This window comes from Xiphophorus hellerii, chromosome 7, assembly GCF_003331165.1.
Source record: "Xiphophorus hellerii strain 12219 chromosome 7, Xiphophorus_hellerii-4.1, whole genome shotgun sequence".
NCBI lineage: Eukaryota > Metazoa > Chordata > Actinopteri > Cyprinodontiformes > Poeciliidae > Xiphophorus > Xiphophorus hellerii.
Window position 1 is genome coordinate 4,109,786 of NC_045678.1, and position 12,245 is coordinate 4,122,030.

At 40.0% G+C, this 12,245-nt stretch overlaps 2 protein-coding genes and 1 long non-coding RNA gene across 5 annotated transcripts in view; 1 reads left to right on the forward strand and 2 right to left on the reverse strand.

Moving 5' to 3' along the window:
* kdm6a (lysine (K)-specific demethylase 6A) overlaps nucleotides 1-6,288 on the reverse strand; it is a 42,395-nt gene extending 36,107 nt beyond the window's left edge. Inside the window, exons 1-4 of one of the 3 annotated variants that reach the window (XM_032566902.1) lie at nucleotides 5,722-6,288; nucleotides 5,517-5,580; nucleotides 2,758-2,866; nucleotides 2,586-2,635 (exon numbers count right to left, since the gene is read on the reverse strand). In XM_032566902.1, coding sequence (XP_032422793.1) covers nucleotides 2,586-2,635; nucleotides 2,758-2,866; nucleotides 5,517-5,580; nucleotides 5,722-5,879 — 381 coding nt within the window. In that variant the 5' untranslated portion in view covers nucleotides 5,880-6,288. The remainder of the gene's footprint in view (nucleotides 1-2,585; nucleotides 2,636-2,757; nucleotides 2,867-5,516; nucleotides 5,581-5,721) is intronic. The other 2 variants (XM_032566901.1, XM_032566903.1) reach the window with 2 other exon arrangements.
* Nucleotides 6,289-7,544: 1,256 nt separating this feature from the next.
* On the reverse strand, nucleotides 7,545-7,982 carry LOC116722706 (uncharacterized). Its single transcript, XR_004339823.1, has 2 exons — nucleotides 7,886-7,982; nucleotides 7,545-7,845 (listed from the first exon to the last, which is right to left on the reverse strand). It is a non-coding gene; the product is annotated as an uncharacterized LOC116722706 (long non-coding RNA).
* Nucleotides 7,919-12,164, forward strand: fundc1 (FUN14 domain containing 1). The gene is made up of 5 exons (XM_032566908.1): nucleotides 7,919-7,987; nucleotides 8,366-8,519; nucleotides 9,090-9,165; nucleotides 9,242-9,370; nucleotides 11,412-12,164. The coding sequence occupies exons 1-5, from the start codon at nucleotides 7,969-7,971 to the stop codon at nucleotides 11,487-11,489; spliced, it is 456 nt and encodes a 151-aa protein (XP_032422799.1). The 5' UTR covers nucleotides 7,919-7,968; the 3' UTR covers nucleotides 11,490-12,164.
* The last annotated feature ends 81 nt before the right edge of the window (nucleotides 12,165-12,245 follow it).

Genomic DNA, 12,245 nt, shown 5'->3' on the forward strand with positions numbered 1-12,245 from the left:
AGCTAGATGGCTAGGTATGTAGCAAGCTAGGTAGAGAAGGAGGTAAAGAGTTAGACAGATAGATGGAGGTAGATGGATAGATGGCTAGGTAGATAAAGAGGTAAATGATAAGATGGATGGATAGCTAGCTAAAAAATAAATATTAGTAAACGGCTTTTAGCCAGAACTCAAGTTTCATGTTTTAGCTTCACCTTGTTTGAATTCTGTGAAAAAGTGGGGTTTTGGGGGGGTTTTAGCTGTAGATGCATCCTTTGCTACAAGTGACTGAGTTCACTAACGGAATGCTGTTATTCCATTTTAGGCAATAGAATATTTTCTTACTTTGATGAATAGAATTGTTTTTTTTTCTGTATTAGCATTTTATATAATTTTTAATGTCCAAGATTTTTTTGTGCTTAAAAAATTTGGAGAATGTGCCCATTTTTTAAAACCTGATTTCTTGATTGATAGTGAGAACAATCAATTAGTAAAATAATTGTTGGCTGCAGCCCTAAGAATGTTATATTTTCTGCTGAAATCACATCGCAGAACAAAGCAGCTTAAACAATAAATAGTTGACCAATCAAATAAATATTAATAAAAACATAACAGGATCATTTCCCAGGATTAATTTTCTTCAGCTGCATTCAGATCATACTTTTCTTTTTCCTCTGGGTCACTTAACCGACCAGTGATTCAGCCCAATCCACCTCAGTTGGTCCCAATATGAACTGGGACAGGTGATATGATTGAGCATGGAGCCATTATTAAGAATAGCAGCATTTGGACAGACTACTTGAGACTTTTGTCTACAGATATTGCCATTTAAGAGAAACATTTTAGCAACCACAACCAACTCAGACACTTACTCTTACTTTTATAGTGGCAACTAATTTAAGCAATGATTGTGTGAAGCTTAGCGTAAAATGACTGCAAACAATGGCAAACCTTTGAAGGAAGCTGCATATTACCTTAGTGTTCAACTTCTAACAATAGTCTACTTACTATAGAGACATAGAACTATGACAGCTGCCAACTCAGGAGGCTCGACACCAGTCTAAACGTCTTGAGAGTCAGTAGACTAAAAAAAAAAAAAAAAAGGTAACTAAAAGACTAGATTTGAGTCGGGAATGGGTCCAAAATGGAAAAATACAAAGAAATGCTTCACCAGGTGCAAAACCTAACCTCCTTTCCTCTCAGATGTAAATGCTAAACAGAACCCACAAACTCCAGGTCTCTCTACCTGTGTTTTCATTGCAAATGTTGTCAACGTTGTCAATATTATGCTAATGTCCAAAAAAACCCACCATTTTGCAAGGTTTCCATTAAATAAGTAAAGCAATTAAAGTCACATGTGAATAAGTTTGTTCACGCAATAAGTGTTTAAAAAACATACGGGACCATCACCCTCCAACTACTTCCTGTTGTCTTCTTCTTCATTTGTGCCAGTGGCAACATCTGGTTGCTGAAATAAACTAATTTATAACCAAAAAATAAATAAACCAAAAAAAAAGACAAACATCTCATCCAAGTGGCAAAAATTGGGCAAAAACCAAGAGTTTTTTCAAAATTGCAGTGTTTCCTTTAAGCGACTTCATTTTCAAAATGTCAAATTACGCAGTTATAAAGTCAATGGAAACGTAGCTTGCGTTAGTATAAACCCTCTATCGACGTTGGTCAATGTGGGACCTGTGATGATAACTAATGTTGCTGGACAATAAATTGCCCCAGAAATTATTGCGATAAATGATAATGTTGTTTTGAGACCATTGTCAAGTAACATAATGGTAATGCAAGAAGACATTCTCAAAGATCAATAAACTTTAAATTCTAATGAACTTTTTTTTTTTTAAATCTGGTGATTTTTTTAAAGACATTTTAAGTATCTAAAACAAACAAACAAAACAGAAACAACAAAAGGAATTATGAAGTCTCTTTAAACAAAACTGTCCTTCAAAACAAGGTCTAGTTGAGACCAAAACACTAGACTGAAAACTTTTGCCATTCAGTTTTTTGTAGAAAGAGAGAAAAAATAGAAATGATAAATCATGCAAATGGAAATTATTGAGCTCCTTATAATTGATCTTGTGATTAACTGATTTATTGCTTATTAAGGCAGGCCTAGACAAAATGGGGCCGAACTTATGGAAGTCATGCTAGCAGGGAGTCAGAATATTATTACAATAGAGTCAGGATAGTATTACAAAAAATACATAGAAATGCTTCACCAGGTGCAAAACCTAGCCTTCTTCCCTCTCAGATGTAAATGCTAAAGAGAACCCACAAACTCTTTAGCATTTAAAGAGTTTAAATGCTAAAGTCATGTCATAATTCTATATAGTTCTATGACGGAACGGCCCAAAAAACTGGGTTCTTTAATATGTTTAAACATCTTCACCTGCAACAGCTACTTATTTACAGTTGAGACCAGAAACTTACACATACAGAATAAAATGATTCAACTTTTTATTCTACCGTCTGACGTTAAATCAAAGCCAAACTTCTCTTTTCTTTCTCTCTCTTGGATTAATTATGTAAGAGAGTTTGTGTCACAATTTGTTCTCCATTTGATGAGCTGCGATCTGGAAAACGTGCATCAGACTCACCTTCCAGTAGTCCGACTGTAAACTGAAGTACCTCTGGTATGCAGATAATGCTAAGTGAAGGACGAGACAACAAAAACCAACATGAGCGAGTCATTTTGGAACAATATGAAAAGCTTAAGATTCAGTTCAGTTCATCAAGTTATACAAATACAGTATAATAAATGATTGTTACCTTTTGAATATTCCTCCAGCAGGAGGTTGAAGTGGCCGAGCTGGCAGAAGACGTCAGGATCCACCTTGCCCTCTGCTTTCAGGATGAGGCCGTTGTAGCAGCTCACAGCCTAAAGCAACGACATCAAGGCGAGAGCTCAGTGGCCACACCGAGTCAACGTTACAATTTAAACAGCAGCCAACGTCTGAGGAAGGCTTTTAAATGTTCCTAGAAGGTCATAATCTGACATGTTTATGAGCCGTTTTGCATACTACGAGCCAAACGCCCATATAAGGACTCGGAGTTGGTATCTAAACAACGGCTAAACAAATGAGGCTCGATGCGCCGTCGCGCCGCCACGGCAGAGTGCCAGCTGACACGAGACAGCCAGGAAAACGGTTGGGGAGAAGCAACGTGCAGCATTTAGAGGGAAAACACGACATTTTACAACCACAGCTTTGTAGAATGAAACCTCACATGTAAACCTTGGACATTTACCCCCGAGACGCAAAGCAAACTGGAGCTGGACTCTCGCTGAACACAGGGTTTCCTGTAACGATTAATCGACTACTCTGATAAAAATAAATAAATAAATAAATTGGTTAAAAAAATATATATATTTAACCACTTAAGCTTTTTATACAATAAATGGAAATACATTAAAAGAAACAAGTAACCAATTTAATTCCTGTTTCAGACATGTGTTTTAGATGATTGTTTATAGCAATTGATTATTGGGACAAAAAAAAAAGTTAATTCTGCAGATTGTCCATTTAATCACGTAAGCAATTTTAAACGATATTACATGTTCATCAAAAGACACAGCAGCAAATAAGTTTTTTTTTTAAAGAGGAAAACATGATTGATTTAGTAAATTATTATGAAATTAATCGATTAATCAGATTTTTTTAAAATTTATGTTCTGCAGCTTTTTCCTTTAACCAATAAAGCCTTTTACACAATATTAGAAATGCGTTAAAAGATGCAACCAAATGATTAATTCAGTTCTTTTAAAAAGAAAACAGTTTCCTGCCAAGAAGGCAATAACTGCATTCCTTTAGTGAATAATGAATCATTTGCAGCTAATAATTTATAGCACAATCAAGTAACTATGTTACCTTCAGTTGTAAAAATGCTAAGTGTATCAAATATGACTTAAAAGAAATATTATTTCATAATCACAACATCGTTCCTCTAGTAACCCTTTAACAATGTTTTCACCAGCGTTGCACTGAAAAGTAGCTCCTAAAATGAGCTCAGCAGATGTGCAGTTCCACCAGGTTTCTGCTAATTGCTGCTGGATAGTCTTGAGGAGCCGAGAGCAGGAGGGTCACTCTGTAATATAGACACTTGAAAACTGCAGCTCTGAAGAGGAGCTGCGGCTCAAAGGCAGCGCTCAGTCCAACCAGGTGTTTTGCACAGCTTAATGGTTCCCATGGGAGATTAAAACCTTTCTCAAATATGCATGAAAGAATCAAGGCAATACTCCAGGTAAATAATACTGCCCCTTTAAGATTATATTATTCATATTACAATATAAAATGAATTGCACCTGTAAATGCACCTGTATGCGTTCCTGGATAATATTTTACGTTCATCTAATGACGTTTTAAATGTTCCCACTTGTTTTGACATTACGACTCTTTGGAAAGTGTTGCCAACATGCCTTCTCAACCCTTGGATATATTGTCCCCCTGCTATGTCTCCACCTCCAGTGAGCCACATGTTGAACAAACAGTCCGCACGGGCAGTTTTGTGGCAGAAACACGGACTGTAATTAAACACACGCTTTGTGCGTGTTCACCAAGCAGTGCACGTTTACTCCGCCTGTCGCTCCCCGGCTTCCGCTTTAATCACTCGTCTTTGTTATAAACACTGAACTCCCTCGTCGTGATTATCTCTCATCCGAATGAAGGTTAGCCTAGCCGCAGCAGCTACCTAGCTAGCTAGCTAGGGCAGCAAACCTTTTCTGGGTATTTTCTTCCCTCCCCCGCCATCTTGGGTGACACGAAGCAGCCATTATTTTTTGCAACCTTAACACAAGGCATGTATTTTTAGCCCAAAATGTAAAAAAAAAAGGGGGTGCATAAGTGCGAGTGCAGACGGGTGTACACCGCTGGACGGTTAGCCGCTGCATGCTAACCGGGGAGAGAGCTGACGCACAATCAAACTCTGGCTTGCCGTTTCATCGGCTTGTTTTGTGCCAGCCGAATATTGCTGCCGACTTGGAAACTAATATTACAAAAACACACGCAAACTGTTAGATTTGTGTCCACGTGCAGCTCTGTAATTCACTTTAACTACATAAACACAAAAGTTATCACTATTTCCCTGCACAGAAAAGGGGCGCTTGTCTGCATATGTAACAAACTCAAGAAAGTAACAGCAGGTGTGAAGATGATATGATTTGCCATGCTTATGATGCACAAAATACAGTTAGGCTGTCGCTACAAAATGCGACCGTAAATGCTGAACCGATGACAGTTCTGTTAGGGCGGAGATGCGTTCAGTTTCCCCGTAAAACAGCGTTGTCTCTGTTATCAAAGGTGCGTTTCACACCGATGCACGCCTGCCGCTGCGTTATATCCCTGGAATAACTCTGCTTCTACAGGCGGTCGCTGGCTCAGCTTTAAAGTTGGGAGTGAAATTGAAGGCCAGGATGCACTCATACACGTAGAGCGGCGTAGGGAGGTCTGTACCATTCGTTTCAGGTTGGATATGTGTCTCATCAGAGGAGATAGCGGCCAGAGGCGGCTGTGAGGCTGCTTTTAGTGGCATACCTTTAACAGCAAGGCCTTCGTTCTGGCGCCATCTTCTTGAAGCCCATGAAATCCAAACAGTGAACTGCAAGTAAAGGACAGACAACGGTTCCGTGTTACTTAGTGGGGGGAGCGATCATGTTGTTACCAACTTCACTAGTAAAAGCTACAGAACAACAGAAAAAATACACGCGAATAAGACTGTTCTTGCAGTTAGGCATCTAACCTGTCAATTCCGACCAGGCTCTCCTTTTCCTGTGCTGTTAGCTTCGGAAAGTCCTCTTCGATTTCAGTCGCTTTTCCCGACGCCATTTTCTCCTCGTCATTAGCAGCAACGCCGAGGCTCCGGGCAGCGGCCGTGAGCGATAGTCCGCACGATTTCATGGCGAGAGACCGAGAGGGGGAGCGGGACCGGGCGACTCCGGCGGAACTCGGCAGCAGCGGGACCGTCGCACACCAATCCAGGGTTAAAACGGGGCGCAGCGTGATTCTTGCCAAATCCTCAAGGAAGCGATCCTTTCAAGTTCCCCTCCGCGCTCTTCATTGTACGTCAAAACAGTGCGCGTATTCCAGTCCCGGTTTATGCATGGAGTTGGCGTAATGTGGGACCAGAAGTGAGAAAGTTGTTTGATAAGCTCGCAAACTTCCCCCCAACCAGCGGCTCAAAGTTGTTGTAATTGTGTCACATAGGCAAACGCACGCCGCCACCGTCGTCACGCCCTCCACTCCGTGTGGCCAATCAGCGGCGTTCCTCCGCGGTCACATGAGGGCCTTCAGTTGATGGGTCGCGAACACGCGCACGCACACATCAAAACGTGCTCCGCCGGCCCGCCTCGTGCCGCGCGATTGGCCTTTCTCATTGTATTATGATTACGTAACCGAAATTTCCCTGATTCCTATTGGTCAACGCAGTTGTCGGTCTGGTCAAGGATATTTGTTGCAACGTTGCACATGGACTTTTTGATAAATACCAAAAGAAAAAAAGACATCCAAATCACACACTGAGACAGGTTGTAAACATATGAATAACTCTGAACACACTTCACCCCACAGAAGCAGAAAATATTCTGTAGCTTATTTTCAATTTTATCAAAATTACTGGAGGTCTTTTGTAAATGTTCCATTTAATATGATTTATTTGCCGTTTTGGCTTTCTTTATTGGAAGCTCCAGACAAGTATATATATATATATATATATATATATATATATATATATATATATATATATATATATATATATATATATATATATATATATATAGATAGATAGATAGATAGATAGATAGATAGATAGATAGATAGATAGTATTACTATTTGGCAGGTCGTTGTAGTACAACAATTTTTTGCTGTCATAATTAAAGAAATATTTGTGAAATGTTAACGCTCTTAAAATTGAACTGTAATTCAAATTTAATGCAGTTAGTTTTAAGATAGCTATGACGTTGTTTTTACTCTTCACTTTACATGGTAAGAAGATCTTGGCATAACTGTGTCAATAGGTATCTGAAACCTCTTTCTCTATATGTATGTAACTACATGTAACTTAAGTTGACCTAACACTTATTAGGTCATCCTAATAAGTGTTTACTGTTTACAACTAACTTTATATCTGAAATAGATTTCCATTATGTATATTTGAAATAAAAAAATTGAACTAAAAATTAAACATTATGGATTTCAGATAGCCACAATATTTTTTCTAAACACCACATATGTTCTTATGAATATATTGAGATGATTCTTTCTGTCAATGACGACAATTTTAACATAAATATATAAAGGTGCATATTAAAACTTTCTAAAATATATACAGTATGTTTTCAAAAGAGCAGGACCAGGCAGTAGATGTCTTTATGAAAAGGGTTTCCCAAATCCGCCACTGTTCACAATTGCAAGAGGAAATAATGTGCTGGTTTGAATACAAAGTTGATTTTTCTAAGAGCTAAAGGTTCATGGATGGCTGAATTTATTCAAAGAAAAAACATATACATCTAAAAAAAAAGAAGTGGCAGTAAAAAAAATTAAAAAGAAAGAAAAAAGGCTCTATCTGAATTATCTTATTTATTTAATGATGTTGTGAATACACATGCCTTTGTGTTTTCACAAATAAATAAAGTACCGTACTCATTGGTAACAACCATACATGGAAAAATCACTTAATACATTCTGTAAAATGTTCTTTTTCCCCATCTGCTATTTACTGTGTTGTAACTTGTAAGTAAGAGGACCATAAGGCCGACGAAAAAGGACTTTTGACTTAAAAAAAAAAAAAAGCAGAAAGAATTCTGAGATAAAAGTCAGAATACGTTTTTCCCAGTGGGACTGAAGCCGTTCTGTATTCCCATTCCGCTCCGTGTGACAGAGGACATGTCTCTGCGGAGACTCAGACAGATTTCTTCCTTTTCTCCGTCCAATTTATGCAAATGACGGCGGACGCGCAGGAATCTGGGGGACAGCCCAGCACACTCCAAAATGGCGAACCGCAACAAGGGTAAGCGCGTCTACTAAAACAAACGCTCTTCGTGTCTGTCGCTAAACTCGAGAACATTCTCCGAGCGTCACTCAAACATTTTCCAAGTCTGTTCACTGTTGTCCTGCAGCTGGAAGCCATGTTTTCTGTAGCGGTAACTTTTCTTCTCAGCTGCTAGCTCCACCTGTCTGAAGCTAACGCTACCCTTCTCAGGCCGGAGAACTTCAGAGTTCAGAAAGCAGCCTTCCCGCCGTCAGCTGTCTCTGTATACCTCACATCGTTCTAACTGTAACATTCGAGCTAAAGGGAATAGCAGCGCCCAGGGAGCTGCATTAAGTTGAGGTCTTGGTAGCTGCTCTTTGCTACCTGATGCTAACTGTGTGTGTTTTCCACATAAAGATGTAGAAGAGGAAATTTACGACAAGGTCGTGGATCTGACGGAGTACGCCAAGCGGCAGCGATGGTGGAACCGCCTATTCGGGAAGAACTCCGGGCCCGTGGCGGAGAAGTACTCCGTGGCCACACAGATTGCAATAGGAGGAGTGAGTGGATGGTAAATATTTACCTTCCTAACGTACCGTGCTGCCTTCAGGGGCCGCGTGTTATCCGTACTGCCCAGCTTTCCAAGGTTAAGCGCACGCCTACGTCCGGTACAATCCGTGGAAAAAACAGCCCACTGAATTTGTTAAATAAATCTAAACAAAATTCTAATAGCGTTGATGGAATTAATGGAATTTTTTTTTCTTCCAGACAAGCAGTGGATAACATGCTTTTTTTAAATATAGGCTTTACAACATTTTAAGAGACAATTAATCCCTTAAAGCTGCAGCATGTAACTTTTATTTTAAAAAAATATATATAAGTATATATATATATATATATATATATATATATATATTTTACATAATATGTACTTCCTGCCCATATTCACACCCACACATTGGAGATACACCAAACTTTGCTAGAACCGAACCAGACGTTAACTGGCTAGACTGAGACCTGACAATGGAGAAGAAGCTTTAGTTTCCAAATGAACAAATACGAAGCTGTTTCACATTTCTTCGTGAGGCAGAAACTCTCATTTCATTTGAACCCCCTTGCTGTTGTGTATGTTTGGCTTTAGGTGCGCAGGTTATCTCTTCCAGAAGGTGGGGAAGGTTGCTGCCACAGCCGTAGGTGGAGGTCTTCTGTTGCTGCAGGTATCGTTGCACCTCTGTTTGTCCTGGAACAGCTCAAGGTCTCCCTTCCGTTTCATTGGCCCGACTCTGCTTTCAGATAGCCAATAACAGCGGCTACATCCAGGTGGACTGGAAGAGGGTGGAGAAGGATGTGAACAAAGCTAAGAAGCAGCTGAAGAAGGGAACAGATCAAGCAGTCCCAGAGCTAAACACGTTCATGGAAAAGGTGAGGTTCAAGGGAGACTGGAAATGAGAATTGTCTGGTTCTTCATAGTCAATCTGCTGGGACTTCCCTGCTAACAGCAAACTAGAGTACATCCTCCATTATTTCAGATATAAGCTTTCTCTTTGGATTTAATTTCTGGCAAACAATTGTCACATTTTTACATCAAATATTTAAAAGAGAAATTTGGACATTCTGAGGTTCAGAAGTCATAAATTTGAAAAAAGAAAAGTGTTTTTTAATGATTAAAGGCATGACTACTCCATATTAAGGGGGCAGTATTATTTAAAGCTTTACATCATGTCATAATGTTACTTCCTCTTCAAAAACATACCTACTTGAGTGTTGCCTCGTTTCTTTGATGCATGTTTGAGAAATACTTTTATCTCCATGGCAACCATTCAGCTGTGCAAAATGCCTGGTTGAACCTAGCGCTCCCTTCCAGGACGAAGCTCCTCCTCAGAGCTGCAGTTTCCAAGTTTCTGAGCTTCTGTCTCACAGAGCTGCTGTATATTCGACTAATTCAAAGATTAAAAGGAGTCGGATGGATTATTCAGATTAACTTTAGTGACACATAACAACCGTAACCGAGCGTCCAGCGGGATCGTAGAACGTTGGGACCGCTCCGATCTAAAATCGGGTATATTCAAGATGTTGGATTGTCTTGGCCCTTTTATCTCAGCCTGTGGAGTTTTCCCAGACTGGGCGCGAGAAGGCAGCCTGTTGACAGGTAGCCAATCAGAAAGTGCGGTGACGGAGGGGAATCCCAAACAGTTGACGTGGTGCAACTGAGAGCCCGGTTTAGTGCATAGTGCAGCTGCTCTGCAGTCATTTATCCATCCATCCATCCATCCATCTTCTTCCGCTTATCCGAGGTTGGGTCGCGGGGGTAGCAGCTTCAGAAGGGAGGCCCAGACTTCCCTCTCCCCGGCCACTTCTTCAGTCATTTATCCAATGTTTTTTTTTTCTTTTCCTTTTGTTATGTCTTTTTTTGCTTAAAATGAGTCCACAAACTATCACTATTGCTTTTGCGGGATTTTCTTCTGGAACCGGGATGCTCATGAGTGAAATCGGTTCGTGTGTACATGGTGTGTTGCTTCTGCTTGTGGCTGGACACACGGACCGATCGAACCTGTTTTACTTTTATCAGCTCTGTGGTCACAGAGGTTTGGGAAATCGGCCGACAATTCTTATAGCGTGTCGTGTGAACCAGACTTAAGATTCGCAAGCTCTACTCCTCTCCTCTTGACCAATGCCCTAATGCTCTGACTCTGGTCGTTATGGTAATGTTTACATATCCCTTCAAAATAAAATACAGATGTGCCACAAAAACGAACATTTTACTTTAATGAAAGTTTTAACTCACGATAACGACAAATCAATGGGAGCTCTGAGCTTGTTTCTCTGCAAGGAGACGGTCTCATCTAGGAAAGATGGGAAACAATGACACCTGAAGTGTTGCTTATGCACAGGATACTTGGTCTGTAAGTAGCGAAGCAGTTTGAAGGCTTCGTTCCTTCATTAGCGAGCCGCATATCATGCAGAGTGGGCTTGGAATGTGGGAATCACCTGCCGGGATAAATCCATTCTCCTGTCTCTTCTCTGGGCCTTTTCCCCTTTGCAAAGAAACTTTCCAAAGACATCTGATCTGTTTCTTACTCATTTTGCTGCTTGTGGGCTCAGTGTTGGCGCGCAAGACGTAACCGAGAGAATCCGGCAAAAGGATTTTCAAAACAAAAGATCCTGCAGTCTCAGATAATACTTAAAACGGAAATATTTAATTATTTCTTGTGCCGCCCGGTACCAATTGGTCCCCGGACCGGCACAGGTCCACACCGCAGCATGGGATTTGGGGACGACTGCTTTAACAGAACCACGCTCATTAAAAGATCCAAACCATCCATTTAAAGAGATAGCAGCGCTACGTAACAGTTCGGCTGAGTTCCCTTTGTTTGATGTGACGTCTGCATTTTCTTTTCATTTTTGTCTCCACTAAGTCTTGAAGCTGATTTTGAACTGAGACATCATTTCCATGTTTTTTCAGTCCACAGAGTTCGTGAAGAAGAACATCGGGGTCACCGGCGGTTTCGTGGGAGGGTTCCTGCTCGGTCTGGCGTCTTAGGGTGTGCCAAAGCAGAAGAGTCTGCGTCCCCCTGTCGTTAACAAAATCATGGTTGATCATTCTTGCAGGGATTCTGAATTTTTTTCGGCAGCAAGCAGCCAGTTTCAGTTACGCTTCCAGATATAAGTTTCTTTTTTTAAACTGCACAGCATTTTGTTTCTGAAACTGTACAACCACATCAATATACTGTCAGTGGGAAAGTCAGGCTCCATATCGGGCCGAATATGACCTTTTACGGTATGTAGCATGGTTAGGCTTAAAGCTGAAGAACATGGAGGCTTTCTAAATGTTATTTTCTATTTATTTGAACCAAACTGAATTTGTTCCAGAAGGAAAACACATGCACTATTTATGCCAGACATTGGGTGGCTAATTACCTTAAAAAAATAATTAAAAAAAATCACATTGAGTTTTCAATCAATGCCAGTGTTGTAATTTTCAAATCCAAACATAACAATCTTTATAATAAAATCCAGAATGTTACTATTAAGTGCTGATGGATGTGGGAATCGCATTGCCTTCTTCAGAATTGGGTTACATCAGCCACACTAGCATCTCCTTTTTATATATATATATGTATGTATTGTTGAGCGTAGAAATGATGTCTATAATGATGTTGCTGGGAGACTGTGGATTGCTGACTCTTTAAGAAAATAAAAATGATTGTCAAATGTTTGCATTTGTCTGTTTGTTTTTTTAAACTGACCTAAAATGGAGGACAAAGTAAAGTATATGTCCTTTTCATTGGCCAACTAT